The 14,806-nt window shown below is 44.1% G+C and overlaps 1 protein-coding gene across 6 annotated transcripts in view; it reads right to left on the bottom strand.

The window, feature by feature from the left end:
• The window catches only part of AATK (apoptosis associated tyrosine kinase), a 90,120-nt gene extending 81,195 nt beyond the window's left edge, over positions 1 to 8,925 (bottom strand). For 3 of the 6 annotated variants that reach the window (XR_014561325.1, XM_083727378.1, XM_083727380.1), the window contains exon 1: positions 7,971 to 8,883. Coding sequence is in view for 3 of the 6 variants with exons in the window: in XM_083727378.1 (XP_083583504.1) it covers positions 7,971 to 8,058 (88 nt within the window). In the remaining 3 variants the exon portion in view is untranslated. Of the gene's footprint in view, positions 1 to 7,970 lie in introns of all 6 variants that reach the window. The other 3 variants (XM_083727379.1, XM_083727381.1, XM_083727383.1) reach the window with 3 other exon arrangements.
• Between the last annotated feature and the right edge of the window lie 5,881 nt (positions 8,926 to 14,806).

The following is a 14,806-nucleotide window of genomic DNA, read 5'->3' as shown; positions in this document are numbered from 1 at the left end:
ATTTATTTATTTTTTATTAACAAAGCACAGATTGAATGAGAATGAAAAGAAAACAGAGATGGCCTAAGCCGGGCAAAAGAAACTTGGCCAACTGAGTGATCAAATATTGTGATATAACAGTCAAGCATTTTTAGGATTGCCCAGTCATCTTCATTTTATTGTTGTTGCTGCTTAGTTGTTATTAGAACAGTAACAGCAAAAATACTTTAATCGACAACAGGTTTAATACTTTTGATAATTACAGAAACAAATTAACTGTTTTTGTGCAACAATTAATTTAACTTTTCAAAGAAGTGCAACTGATCATTTTAACTTTTTAATAATGCTAGGAAAGGATTTCTATAAATGCAAAAAATTTACTGTTGCCTTTTTAGCTTTTCACATGAGGGACAGTTAATGGAAATAAAATATAGTAAGAGCAATTATTATTTTTAAAAAGAGTTCAGTTTTTAGCAGCATTTGTGCCAAGTAACTAGCGGAGTGACCCATTCTTCAAGCATCATCAGTATTAGATTCAGCACAGAAGGGGTACTCTTTGCAAGCAAGGAGGGGTCATGGGTGTTCACAATCAGTATCCTTTACCACTAGCTACTGTTCAGAGGTGAGGTGCCTGCAGGTATAAGCAGGTGGCCAATAAGAGAAGCTCTGGTATGTTGCTAAATTTACCTCAGCTAGGCAAACTTGGAGAAGCAATTTTGTTTTACCGGTATTTGCATTTTAATGCAAAACTACCTAATTTGCACACCGTGAACTAATATATGAACTAAAACAGCATCCTTCAAAAATTCACACAGCTCCAAATTTTTGCAACACGGTTCTCCAACAAACAATCTGGACAAAAATGCATATAATTATGGGAAAGTGTGCATACAGATGCATATAATTAGTGGAAGTAACATACACAAATGCATTACATTAGGGGAAATTGCTTGTAAAGATCTGTATATCAGTCAAAACTCCATACCAAATGTGCATATTAGACGAAAGTGCATACAAAAATGTGTTTATTAGGAGAAATTCACACTAAAATGGTTATGAATTTTTATGAGGATTATTTTTTCTCATAAGTGCACATTGCTGCAGAAATATGAAGAACTGAATTTAAGACTAGAAAAAATGAGAAAGAAGGAGAAATTAAAATGGACAGATTCATCCATCTTTGCCCACTACTAACGGGCTAAGGCCAAGCAGCCCTCACTCTTGTTTTCGTTAATGACACTACAGTGGTACCTCTGGTTAAGAACTTAATTCGTTTTGGAGGTCCGTTCTTAACCTGAAACTGTTCTTAACCTGAAGCACCAATTTAGCTAATGGGGCCTCCAGCTGCTGCCGTCGTGCAATTTCTGTTCTCATCCTGAAGCAAAGTTCTTAACCCAAGGTACTGTTTCTGGGTTAGTGGAGTCTGTAACCTGAAGCGTATGTAACTTGAAGCGTCTGTAACCCGAGGTACCACTGTATAATGAAACAAAAAGTTTCTACTGACACAGTAACTTCATGAAATATCTGACAACATCTGACCACAGCAAAATAGCAGGTGGACAGTTCACTGCTTGGCATGACAGCCTGAGGCAGAGATGGAGCCCAAGGAAGGAAGTATCATTTCACTTTCAGGAAGGCAAAGCAACACCTCTCTCCTAACATGCACATGCATACTATTTGAAACATAATCCTACTATAAAATATGACTTAAGAAAAGAATATATGTGAGAAGTCATATAATTCCTTCACAAGACCCCAAAAGGCTAGATGGAAAACCTTCTACAACGCGCTTCCTCAACCTCAGCCCTCCAGATGTTTTGAGACTACAATTCCCACCATCCCTGACGACTGGTCCTGCTAGCTAGGGATGATGGGGGTTGTAGTCCCAAAATATCGGCGGGCCGAGGTTGAGGAAGCCTGGTTTAGCGTATGATACCAGTCATTTTACCTGCCAAAAATTAGTGGCCTCCTTCTTTTCATGTTGACTGATTTATGGCAGCTATACAGAACAATACATAACAATGCTACATATAAGTTGCAAAACAAAATGCCACTCTCACCATAGGATTCTTTTTTTCATTTGTCTCACCCCCTTGTACTGGGATACATCTTGCCCTCCCTATTATCTGTTGAGGAGAGCCTGACCAGGGTTTCAGACTATGGCAGCCATCATTACAATTGCTGCAGCAGAACATGAAAAGTCTAAGGAGACCTTTCAGCAGGCACCCAACGAACCATCAAGATCTGAAACATAGCTACCTGGTGCTTCATCTTTGTGCTCTTGGCGGCCACTCTAGCCAACATTGCTCACCCACAATCATGAGTGACTGAGCATCTTGAGTACCTTGGAGAAAAGGTGCAAAGGAGGGAGGAGGAACACAACAAACAAGCCTCAAGACACTTTTTCCTGCGTGAAAAAATGGGAGTGGGGGTGGTTACTGTATCATTTGAAGGGTGCCAGGCATTCAGGGAAAGAGACAAAATACTTCAGAAGGGTGCAGATCAGATTCAGTGCCCTGGGGGGGGAGTTGTGGCCTGAGGAGAGTCCCACGGAGCAGAGAGGCTGCATCTGCCCCCCCTGCGGAGTACAGGGTCAGATTTAAGGTGCTGGTTTTGACTTTTAAAGCCTTTCACGGCCTAGGGCTCTCGTACCTACGGGACTGCCTCTCCTGGTATGCCCCACGGAGGACCTTAAGGTCCATAAATAGCAACACCCTAGAGGTCCCAGGCCCTAAGGAAGTTAGATTAGCCTCAACCAGAGCCAGGGCCTTTTCAACACTGGCTCCGGCCTGGTGGAACACTCTGTCTCATCAGACCAGGGCCCTGTGGGATCTGATTTCTTTCCGTAGGGTCTGTAAGACAGAGTTGTTCCGCCTGGCCTTTGGCTTAGAATCAATTTGATTCCCTCCCCCTCTTTCTTTTTTCCTTTCCTCTCCTGTGAAGAGGCTGCATCTTAGTGTTTTAATGTTGTATTTTAATCTTGTTTTTTAAGTTGTATTTTAATCAAATTGTTTATATTATTGGTTGTTAGCCGCTCTGAGCCCGGTCTTGGCTGGGGAGGGCGGGGTATAAATAAAATTTATTATATTATTATTATTATCTATACCCCAAACCCTAAGTTTCCTACCCATGTCATAGATGCACATCCCTCCCTCTCTGTCTCTGGGCTCCTGGTGGGTCAGAAAATTGGCCAGCACATTCATAAAGAGGAATATCACTGAAGTAAGGCAGGCAGGATCCTGGGGAAGCAATCATAGTGCCAGCAAAATGTTTCCCCTCTTTGCTCCACCTACTGTATCACTACTGAACATTTGGGTCTTATCAGCTCCAGACAAGCCAGAAGCATTCCAAGCAGAGCCATTTCTTCCCCAAAGGACACTAGGTAAATGCCTATAAGCTGTCACTGAGGTCCCTTCATGCTCATCATTCCCATGCTCAGCACACCTCTTCCACCCCTTGTCTCAGTTGAGGGGCGCAGGATACCATTTAGCAAGCACAGGTCCTTTGTCCTGCTCCAAATAAATGTACCTGCAACGATTATCTCTGCATTTGCAAGGGCTGATATGAGCACCTGCTCTAGGTCTTTGGGGTGACAAGATTCTCTCCCCTCCTTGACTGGTCCCACCTCCTCCTGACCTATACACTTTCCTTAATCCCACAGGCCTAGTTCATAAGGATGGAAGAGAACAAAGAGAGCGAATGCTGTTGTTCCTTCATTTGCTCACTTATTCAGGGTACATTATCTGTGAGTGACAACAAATAGGAGAAACAGGAAGGACAAGGAGGCTCCGAAGACTGACAGTGGGAACTCTACTACGACATGCAGCTCTACCAGTGCTCAACAAAGCAAATCCCCAATATTGGCTTCAACTTGAAAGACACAGGCCAGTGTACAAGCTAATACAGGCATAGGCAAACTCGGCCCGCCATTTGTAATTTGGGACTACAACTCCCATCATCCCTGACCACTGGTCCTGTTAGCTAGGGATGATGGGAGCTGTAGTCCCAAAACGTCTGGAGGGCCGGGTTTGCCTATGCCTGAGCTAATACACTATGGGAGTCTAATGCTGACTTGATGTTATTGCTCTGATAAGAGTACGTGCACACCATTCCTTGCCATCTACTTCTGGAATAGATTCACGTATCAATTTCCTACCTCCCCCCCTCCCACACCCATGCACCACCGGTCACCTTGCAAATGAACCATATGTTTACCAATCTTTTGAATGCAGCATCAAGCAGTCTATTTGCTGGCTGCTTTGGAATTTGGCCAGCTTGTTTTCTGAAGCCCGGTAAACGTGTGCTGACCACATGTGTTGAAGCATTCACAAGACAGGTTTCCATGTGCATCTCAACCACGAGACAAATGTAAAAACAAAACCTCGCTCATTGGGGGGGGGGGTGATTGTGTGGATCCAATTTCCAGCTGCTTACCACTGGTTAATAACTTAAGCAATTATTAATTCCTTGACTCTCTGCTAAAAATCTTTCTGCATTGCTGTGTTTCATTAGTTCACAATCCTCTGCTGTCTGAGAGCTGGCAAAGACTGTGAGCTATATGGCAGGAAGGCCCCTGATCAAATCTCTTCACAGCTATGAACCCAGTAGGTGGCCTTAGGCAAACCACTATCTTCCATACTCAGGCTTTTATAAGAACTAATATCAGTGGAAAATGTGGAGAGGAATTGTAGAGAAATAGCTGCAAGCACCAGCAAGGCTTCGCTGATTGCCACCCCCATTGTATGATCAACGATAAGCGGATCAATAATATAGCAATGCACAATATAAAGAGCAGGAATGGGGAACCTGTGGCCGTGATCACTAGTCATAATGGCTGGAGCGGATGGCCGTTGTGAGTCCAACAGCTGGAGGACCACAGGCTCATCGGTACAGAGCCACAGCTCTGAAGGAGAACAGGAACCAAACTATAAAAGGCCACCTATTCCAATCCCCTTGCTCTTATACGAAGCAACTCTGTCTCCCTTGTTCCCAGATCAGTTCATGTAACCTTAACGCACTTTGCTACAACCCGAGAGCAAACCTCTCCTTAAGACTCAAGCAAGCGATCCAAGTCACGTACATTGAGGCACAGGAAAAACAAAACAACAAACAAGAAGTCATTAGTCAATCTGACCGCCAAAAAACCCAAATATGTGGCAATCAGTCGGGCGCTGAATATGACCATAACCCATCTATCTATTTCCCCATCCAAAACTTCATTGAGAAGAGAGAAAGTCCATGCTATCCAATATCCTGTCCCATACACTTACACTATATGCCTCTGAAATCAAAATCACGTACTATGGGATGGCCCAGGGATAACATTGTTCACAAAGCTATGCATAAGTTGGGAAATGATTGGTTGCATCAACAATATGATGCAGATCCCATGGCACAGCTGCAGAGTAGTTCATAACCAATGTTGCAAGCAACCCAGGAGACACTGCAGATCATGGAGGTCAGCTGCACATTGGTGCACAGTCAGTGTAAGATCAGTCCACCAAATTGTGGCCACAGAGGATCAGCTGGCAATTTACCACTTCTAGTGGGAGAGAGCTGCACAACGCTAACAGAGACCTATTTTTGTAAGATTTGTTTAATGTTTTGGTGTTACTTCTGAGTTTTCTTTAGCTTTAGCATCATGTAAAATCAAACAAACGTTCCCTATTGACTTTTCTTCAACCAACACTACTTATTCTATCTTCACTATCTCTCTTCTAAGATGGAAGGGACCCTACAAAAAGAGGGTGAGAATTTTTCTTACACCCTTCAACATACTGAATATGTGCCATGTAACATCTGTAACTAGTATCCATGTCCAAGTCCATCGTGTATTTTAAAAGACAAGCACCCAAAGTACCATGCATCATTCAAGAAGTAAACACATAATACATCAAATGATTGATATTAAGACATTCTGATCCTTTTGCTATTTTAGTGGCTAAACAGACTGAGCTGATGGTTCCAGGGTGCTATTTACAAACTATGTCATTACCTTTTTTCATGAGTGATAAAAGCTAACACTATTTAGGCATTACATGATTCTACCCAGCACCACCCAAAGTATACATTCATTTGCACTGATCAACACCGTCTTTCTATGCTGCTTTTAGGAAAGAGATCTTGCAAAACCCTTTGTGAAAATTTGGGTAATCCTTCCACATGAACACCTAGAAGATGAAAGCAAAGTAATCACATCCCTCTCTGTTTATCAACCTCCATCTGCGGCCAAATTGGTGAAACGCAAGGTCAGCTCACACACTGCAACAGAAACATACATAACTAAGGAAACAGGTCCATTTTTATTTGGGGCATGCACTTGAGATTTAACACAAAAGCTGCAAAATAGCTACTTATATAACATACGATTCCCTAATGCCTACATGACGGAGTTGCAAGTTCCTATATGCACCAACTGAAATTTGGCTGAACAGCATTTTACCAATTTTTGCTGAAGACTGTATAAGGCAAAGGACAGGACCCGAATAAATTTATTTATCAGCGAGGGCAGAGTTTGGTTTGTTTGTGCTATCCTCTATCCCTCTGCATGTCTTTCATCGGACAGATGCCTTTTGAGAAAACTCAAGCCATTACAGAGCCCAAGACATCATTCCAGGCCTGCCAGGTAGCAACTGCAGTGGAATCCAGAAAGCTGTGCCAAGATCATATTATCAGGGCAGAACACGGCAGTTTGTTTTCACATGAGAAATCCAGTGAAGAACATAAAAGTGACATTTGGAGGGACTGAAAACAAATTAATGTTTCATTCATAGGCGACTGAGTCAATCTTCCACCAGTGTGGCAGATAAGGACTAGGGGCACACAAATTAGTGGAAAGAGATGAGGTGGCAGTTTCATGTGGAGGGGAGAGGGACCCATGAGAATTAGAAGCTATTTCAGACGATAAAAGCAAAAGGCACCAGGAAGACAATGGATGTAAAAGCACTTCAGGAGCAAATTGGGATGCCGATGTAGAGATTAGGTTTCTACCTTTCAGGATTCCTGGCTGAGGAAAGCAGTGAAACCTGTCACCAGAAGATGCAAGTCCCTCTGGGATACAACAATTCTGACTTTGCAGTCAACATGCTCCTGCTCATCCACAAATCAAGGACTAGCAATTACCCAGCCAAAAGGTTTATGGCTGAACAGGGTCAAAAAATCAATCATCTCTAGCAAAGGGAAGTTTCAATTCAAGACTGACACCCAGCACAGAGAAAGGCCCAGCAAGGCAACAAGGTTCCCTCACCCCACTTTTGCTCGACTTTACGCAATACAACCTTCACAAGAACGCAGAGCAAAAGGCCTGCAAGGGTTATAAGCCACATAAAATTCCATCTCTTCTGCAATTAAAGGGAACTTCCAGGCACGAAATTCAAAACCTCAATCACTCACACCCCAAACAAGTCACGTTTTAAAGAGTGGCCACCACCATAAATACCTTGTTTGCATGCAAGGTATGCCCTCAGAAGATGTCACATACACTAGTATGAACTGCACTTTAAATGTCAAATTATCTCATATGGGAGATGCCCAGGTACTCTTTGCACATACCCCTAATTTCCAAAATGATGGAAGGGGAGGGGGAACCGAACAGTTGATAACTGGTGATGCAACTTTTGCAGGAAGAATCTGTTCCTGAGGAGCCTTTCTAAAAATCACAACCCAAGGCAAAAGCAGTGTGTGGGAGCAGGGGACTGGGGTACTGTTGTTTTGTTTCCTTGCTTGATTTAACTGCCACCTTTCCCACCAGCGGCCTGATAAAATGGCTCAGATTCAGCAAAGGGTTAAACAACGCAAGAAGTGCGGGGGGGGGGGTCAGGTAGAGGATAATTGCCTGCAAGGGGAAATAAATCTGTAGCTGAAGTGGGAGGCAGGGAGAGGAAAATCAAAGGCGATTGGGGGGGAGGGGAGAGAGAGATAGAGAGAGGAAGGGAAAGGAAAATTGAGAATTCATTACTTTTTTTTTTTTTACAGAAATAAAGCCAACTTACCGGGGTCGAAGTGCGAACTGAAGGCAAAGCTGGGGTTGAAAAATGAAGCCGACATGACAATAGCCAAGAGATTTGCCACCATTCCCATGGCAAAGCAGAAAAGGGGGGGGGGGTTGTAGGGGGTGCAGAGAAGAGAGAAAGGGGGGGTGGATCAAAAAATTAAATGACAGAAGCGGCAGACACTAGGCAGGTGAGGCGGTGGGATGAGGGGAGGGGGCTGAAAGCTCTCGCAACTCCAGAAGTTGCGCCGGTGCCACATTTAAAAAAATCACCATCTCCTTTCCTCTTGATAGCACAGCCAGGGAATTCAATGCTGCAGCTCCTCCTCTTCCTCCATGTTATTATCCCAGTGCGTCGCCTTCAGGTATTTTTTAGCCGATTACATCCTCCATGGGAAGATGAAGGGGGTTCGAGTTGCAACGGCCACAGTTGCAAGTGGTAGCATAAGCGAGTTGCTTAGCTATATACCTATTTCTTTTCTTTATAATTTGAGGCTGCTGTTTTTAATCGCAACGACCCCGGCGTTCGGCGTTGCAAAATCAAGCCAAAACAGATGCTAAGAGAAGCTGCCTGCAAAAAAATAAAATAAAATTGCACCTGGCTCGGTGCCGTCCTCCAAAGAATGGGTACAGCCTAGTGAGTGTCTTGCAAAAGGAGTGAGAGGAGATGTAGTCGCGCACTCTCCACCCCACCCCCACCCCCCTCTCCGGCTGCCACACAGGGGGAAAAGCTTTGCACCAAAACAAGAGAAAGCTGGAGCGTCGAGGAGGTGGGGGGAAAGAGATCACTGGCTGCAGCGATAACCGCCAGGGCAGGAGAGGAGGCTGCAGAGCGGCTGCAGAACACCAGGGCAGCTGCCGGTGCTAGTGGGAATGCAAAGGAAGGAGCTGTTCCAGTGCTGACCCTGGGAGAAGCAGCAGAGGCAGCCACAGCAACGCCATCTTGCTCCAGATCTGCCCTCCCCCCAACACTGCAGCAAGCGGCGGGGAAGGAGCGAGGCGGGGGGGAAGGGAGAAGAGGGAGCCGCCGGGCAGCGCTCGCCCAGGTGGCATGGCTTGGCGCGCGCAATGGGCGAAGAAGGGGCGTCGCTGCCGCACGTGCAGCCAAGTGTGACCCGGGTGAGCTCACGCGCGCGCGCGCACACACACACACTGCTAAACTACACGCCCTTCGCTCGAGCCGGCAGGGCTGCGCGCGCGCGCACATTTGCCCAATCCACACGGGCGGGCAGGAGCAGCCCTTCCCGTTCACACGCGCAGCTCCGCCAAATTACGGCCACGGGCTCCCCGCCCTCCTGCGAAACGCGCGCGCGCTCTCTGCGCTTTTGAGCAGGTTCTCAAACGCTGACCTGCGCTGCTTGGCTAAGCAAGGGCAGAACGGGTCGATTTTAGATAGAAAGCAGGTTCACACGCTGGCATAAAGCGTGGTACATTTAATGGAGTTTCCTACGAGTCTCGTTGCAAGGCCATAGGGACCGACAGAGGCAAATGGAAAAGGGGGGGCAGATCTTCTTCCCCTGCACTAGTTGGGAAGCGTGTATGGTGAGATTTAATGTGGAGAAAGTACTGTATAAATTGCGAATGGTCGTAATGGTCATGAACTGAGGCAGAGAATATTCCCGAGTGATCCTACAAATCCTTGAAAATGCAGGCCCGTCAGGGCCATTTTATACATTACAGATTACAAAGATCGAGGTGGTAGGATTTTGGAGGGTGGGGAGGTCTTCCACCTAGACACACACACACATGTATATAATTAACTATAGCAGCCTTTCCAAACTTTGGGTCCCTAGATGTTGTTGGGACTACAACTCCCATCATCCCTGACTGCTGGCCCTTCTCACTAAGGATGCTGGGAGCTGTAGTTCAATAACATACGAGGACCCAATGTTGGGAAAGGCTGAACTAGGTCAAAGAAAGGGTTGAGCTGTTTTGTCAAATATGATTATTTATGTATTATTGTTTTATTTATAAAATGTATATGCCACCCTTCATCATAGATGATGCCACCCTTCACCAGATGATATTGGGGCAGGTAACAACAAAACAGAATGCAACAAAAGAGAAGATGCAGTTTAAACAGTCAAAATAATCAGTCGTAGAGCAAAACTATCTCACTGTGCTGGCCCTATACATACATATTCAGAGGACCTGGCAAAAAAAGAAAGTTCCCCAGACAGCCCCAAAAGATGGATGTTGGCACCACCAGCTGAACCTCGGAGGGGAGGGTGTTACATAACAGAGGTGTTCTTTCCAAGAAGGCTCTTTGATAAGCAATAAATCCCCTGATCTCATGTGTGGGTAGGACCTACAATCGCCTCATGAGTACAAAGTACAGTAGTACCATCTAGAATTCTAACACCTCAGTCTACTGTTTCATTATGTGTACAATTGCTTTCATACTCCAAAATAAATGCTTCTTCCTCATGTCATCCTACACAGACTACATATCCTGTTACGGCCTGGATACATCATCATTATTATTATTATTATTATTATTATTATTATTATTATTATTAAGTTGCTTTATCTTGCTCTTACGAACAAACAAAACCCCTCACATATATACATTAAAAACCAAGGGGGAAGGGAAAGAAAAATCTTTTAAACACCCCACCCAATTCTAAAAGTAGTTTTCGCATGGCACCTAAGGATAGGCAATGAAGGTACCAGGCGAGCCTTCCTGGGGAGAGCGCTCCACAAAGCAGGAGCCACCACAGAAAAGCCCCATTTTCTGGACTTTACGGTGGAGGAAGGGCCTCAGATGGTGAGTGTAGGTTCCAGGGTGATTCAAAAAGGGAAAGGCGGTCCTTCAAGTATTGCGGTCCTGAGTAAATACTTTTTGGCAGTTCCTTTCCATCCCTCTCTATCTTTGGGAGTGAAATACCATTTTTTTTTTAGAAAAAATAAAAGCCTTGAGGACAGGTGTGCTACACTGAGTGAACAGCATATGTTTAGAAAATCAAAAGGTTGTATAAACAGAAGGTGAATGTAGAATTCATAGTATTTCCCTCAGACAGTAAGATAAGTCTCTTCCTCTCCTTCCTCTGCCACTGACTCCCCCTATCTGGGTCAGTAGTTTTGGCTGCATTCCTCTGCCTTCACTGGTACTTCCCTGAAACAAATGGCTGTATTTGCACAGTGGAGAAACACTACTCCGACCCCCTTCAGAACGAGATGAGGAAATGAAACGTATTTATTACATTTGTATCTTGCCATTCCTTCACACAGGGCAGTTTGCATGGCCTTTCCTCCTTTATCATCACAACAACCCTTTGAGGTATATTAAGATTCAGAGATACTTATTGGTCCAAAGTCACCCAGTGAGTTTTGTGGGGATTTCAACTGAAATCTTCCCACTCTAAATCCAGTGTGCTAAACACTACCACCACATCATTCAGATGTTAGGATCTAATGGCTCCCAGACTTTAGGATCAGTGGGCTGCAGTGTCAACTCAACTTATAATGTTTCTAATTGACCAAGAATGCAGCTGCCACTGTTTTCGAATCTCCAGTAGCAAAGTGGAGGTGCTTCCTGTGAAGGCTGGATCCTTGCATAATGTCGCTGCCATGCCTTGCCCTCTCTCCTCTTGTCTGGGATGACATTTAAGCATCAGAGTGGGCCCGTGGAACCAGTTAAATTGTAAGTCATATTTTAAAGCAAGCCACTGGCAGAGGACAAAGGCCCAAATCCTGAATTAACATTTTTAGTCTGGGCCACAAAGCATAGAAATGGTTAAAACATAGCTGACTTGAAAGGCCTAATTTTTTAATTAAAGCACCCACCCAGCCCCAGTAATCGGAACTCGTTCACCAAAATAATGTACTCCTGTAATACTGTTGTGCAACAGCAAGCAGCCTGAAATTCTTCAGCTCTTAGTACGGGGACCTATATTTTCCCACAGTCCATGTTAATATTTAAAGCTGAATTTGCGTACAGTATTAATTTTTCAGAGGAGCCACGGCTGCAAAGAACATAGTGCTGTAGATGTCATCCTGCCATAAATAGATCTTACGTTAGGAGCAAGGGGATGGGGGAAATTAAAAGGTCTCCTTGTGAATAAATGTTCTTTGAGAAGCCGCCCCGATGTTTTTGAGCTCATTCTCTGCCTTCCTGGGGCACAAGATAATACTGCATTGTATGCAGCTACAATTCCCATTTGTAAAACAGGAGTGCAGAACTCTTAATGGGTGGTTACAGAGGCAGTTAACCTGAGTGGGAGCAGAAATGCTTAGAACACAATCTGCTTTCAAATAATATTCCTTTAAAACAGGAGGATGGCATTTATTTCTTTGAAGTTAAAGAGAGGTGAATTTCATCATGCTTTTGAGACAAGACCCCAGCTGAAAGAAATGGGTGGGAATCCCAAAGAACCACAGTCACCTACAGAGATATATATTGATATGGATAGGCTCACACAAGTCCTTATCTAGGAAAAGCATCCGTTTCTTGTCATTGTGCAAATGAGTTACGGTATGTAGCCTTGCCACAAGGGGTGGGGGGAAATAATATTTGATGTATTTTTAAAGGGAGTGAAATTCTGAACTGCAGCCTAGAATTAAAGGTAGGGGAAAGGGATATCAAAGTACAGTGATACCTCGGGTTAAGAACTTAATTCGTTCCGGACGTCTGTTCTTAACCTTAAACTGTTCTTAATCTGAGGTACCACTTTAGCTAATGGGGCCTCCCTCTGCTGCCACACAATTTCTGTTCTCATCCTGAAGCAAAGTTCTTAACCCAAGGTACTATTTTTGGGTTAGCGGAGTCTGTAACCTGAAACATCTGTAACCCGAGGTACCACTGTAATGGAACACTGCTATACCAATAGCTTTAATGGAGTTTACCAGGTTTTGTTCTGAATTTTAATTTGTGTTTTGAAAGACCGTATGAACACTCTTGCATTGGACTGGCACAAAACTGAGGTTTTGGGCTGTAGATGACTATAAAATACACACTATTTAAAAAACAACAACACTTGGGGCCAATAATCATTCAGTGTTGTCATAGTCGCTAGCCAATACTTGCTAATAAAATTTGTGGAGCCACATTCCACACAGCACCCTGTATCAAAAATGCTCTGTGTGTGGAATGAGCCTTTTTCACATTACCACTTTGGCTGGTAAAATTCAATTTACCTGCAGCAAAGCACTACCTTAGAGAAAGGTGTAACTACATCAGATGAGAAACAAATGCATGTGTACTACTGAGCAATGAAAAAAGTCATTAGGAAAGACCCTCAGTATTAAAGGCCATGCTTTTTATAGATTTGGCATTTGTACGCATCATCATATAACCTTTGGGGAAACAAGTAAGAATGCACTCTCCATAAACAGGTGTGTTTGTTCCCTACAATCTTTGTACAAACAAATCAGGGTGGATGTTCAATAAACTAGTTATCTGGATGCAACTTCGGTAAATGCAAATTTGTCTCACCATAATGCACAGAATGGCTGAAATGATTGTGGCACTGGAATCATGCTTGGCTTATACATTATACATATTATTTATTTATTTATTAGATTTATTAGTAGACCCATAACCAAAGTCCTTTGGGTGATGATGCTATACATCCCATAAAGCACCAATCAATTAACGGCACAAAAGTCCTATAAAACAAAACCACCATGTGGGATCAGAGAATACAATCCGCCACTATTATGTAATCTACTAACAGAAAGCCATACCCCTTTGAGAAAAAAAATCATTGTGGAGCTAAATGTTTTCCTTTCTGTATAATTCTTTCCAGAAATCATCCAATTATGTGTTGACTGTTATCCACTGTTATCAATGCACATAAGCTGTAAAACAAAGGTATTGGGGAAAGGCTATATACCATATTTTTCGCTCTATAAAACACACCTAGTTTTTTTTGGGGGGGGGGACAATAAATAAGAAAGCAATGCAAAGCCTCCTGAGCGAAGAGGGAGCGCTCCTTCCTCTTCGCTCAGGAGGCTTTGCGGGGCTATCCCTGAAGCCAGGAGAGCAAGAGGGATCGGTGCGCACTGATCCCTCTTGCTCTCCTGGATTCAGGGATTGGTGTGCACCAAGGGATCCCTCTTGCCCTCCTGGTTTCAGCGATAGCTGCCCAGTCTGCATTCGCTCCATAAGACGCACACACATTTCCCCTTACTTTTTAGGAGGGGAAAAGTGCGTCTTATAGAGGGGAAAATACGGTAGCTCATTGGCAGAGCATCTGCTTTGAGTGCAGAAGTCCCAGGTTTAATCTCCCGCAACTGCAGGTAGGTCTGGGGGTGTCCCCTTTTTTGAAACCCTTCTGCAAGTCAGTGTGAACAATACCGAACTAGGTAGAAACTTCCTATCTTCCTAAGAGAAGGGATGGTTAACAGGTATCATCAATATATAGAATGGGAACTGGTGTTCAGACACCCCCAGGTGGTTTGCTTGAGGTCAAACAAGCTCCTTGAAGAGAGGAGAAAGTTAAGTCTAGTCCTGTTCATCCTCAGCCTTACTTCTCAAATACATACTCACTCATTTTCAGACAGGTAACACTGCCAGACTGCTTCTCACAGTTCTCAAGTAAACAGCCTGCTGAGACTGCCAGAAGTTTGATCTGATAACACCTGGGGATCACATGGAGATGATTTTAAAAACCAAGGTACCTCCTGGTGCTGAGAGATGGAACTGCACAGAGAGAGCCAAAGAATGCAGCTGTTAACATCACGGTGTGCTCAGCACCTACCAGCTGTGCGCCCAGCTGTGTGCCTCTCGCCTTGAAGCACCAAGATAGCAACACTAACAGGAAACACATGAAGCCTGTCCCAAACTCTGCAAACTCTTGAGCCACATCAAGTGTCAGTTTTACTGGGGAAAGCAGA

This window comes from Podarcis gaigeae (genome assembly GCF_964106915.1).
Source record: "Podarcis gaigeae genome assembly, chromosome: 2".
In the NCBI taxonomy this organism is placed as follows: Eukaryota; Metazoa; Chordata; class Lepidosauria; order Squamata; family Lacertidae; genus Podarcis; species Podarcis gaigeae.
Note: the sequence above shows the minus strand (reverse complement) of the source record. Positions and strands in the feature narration are given on the sequence as shown.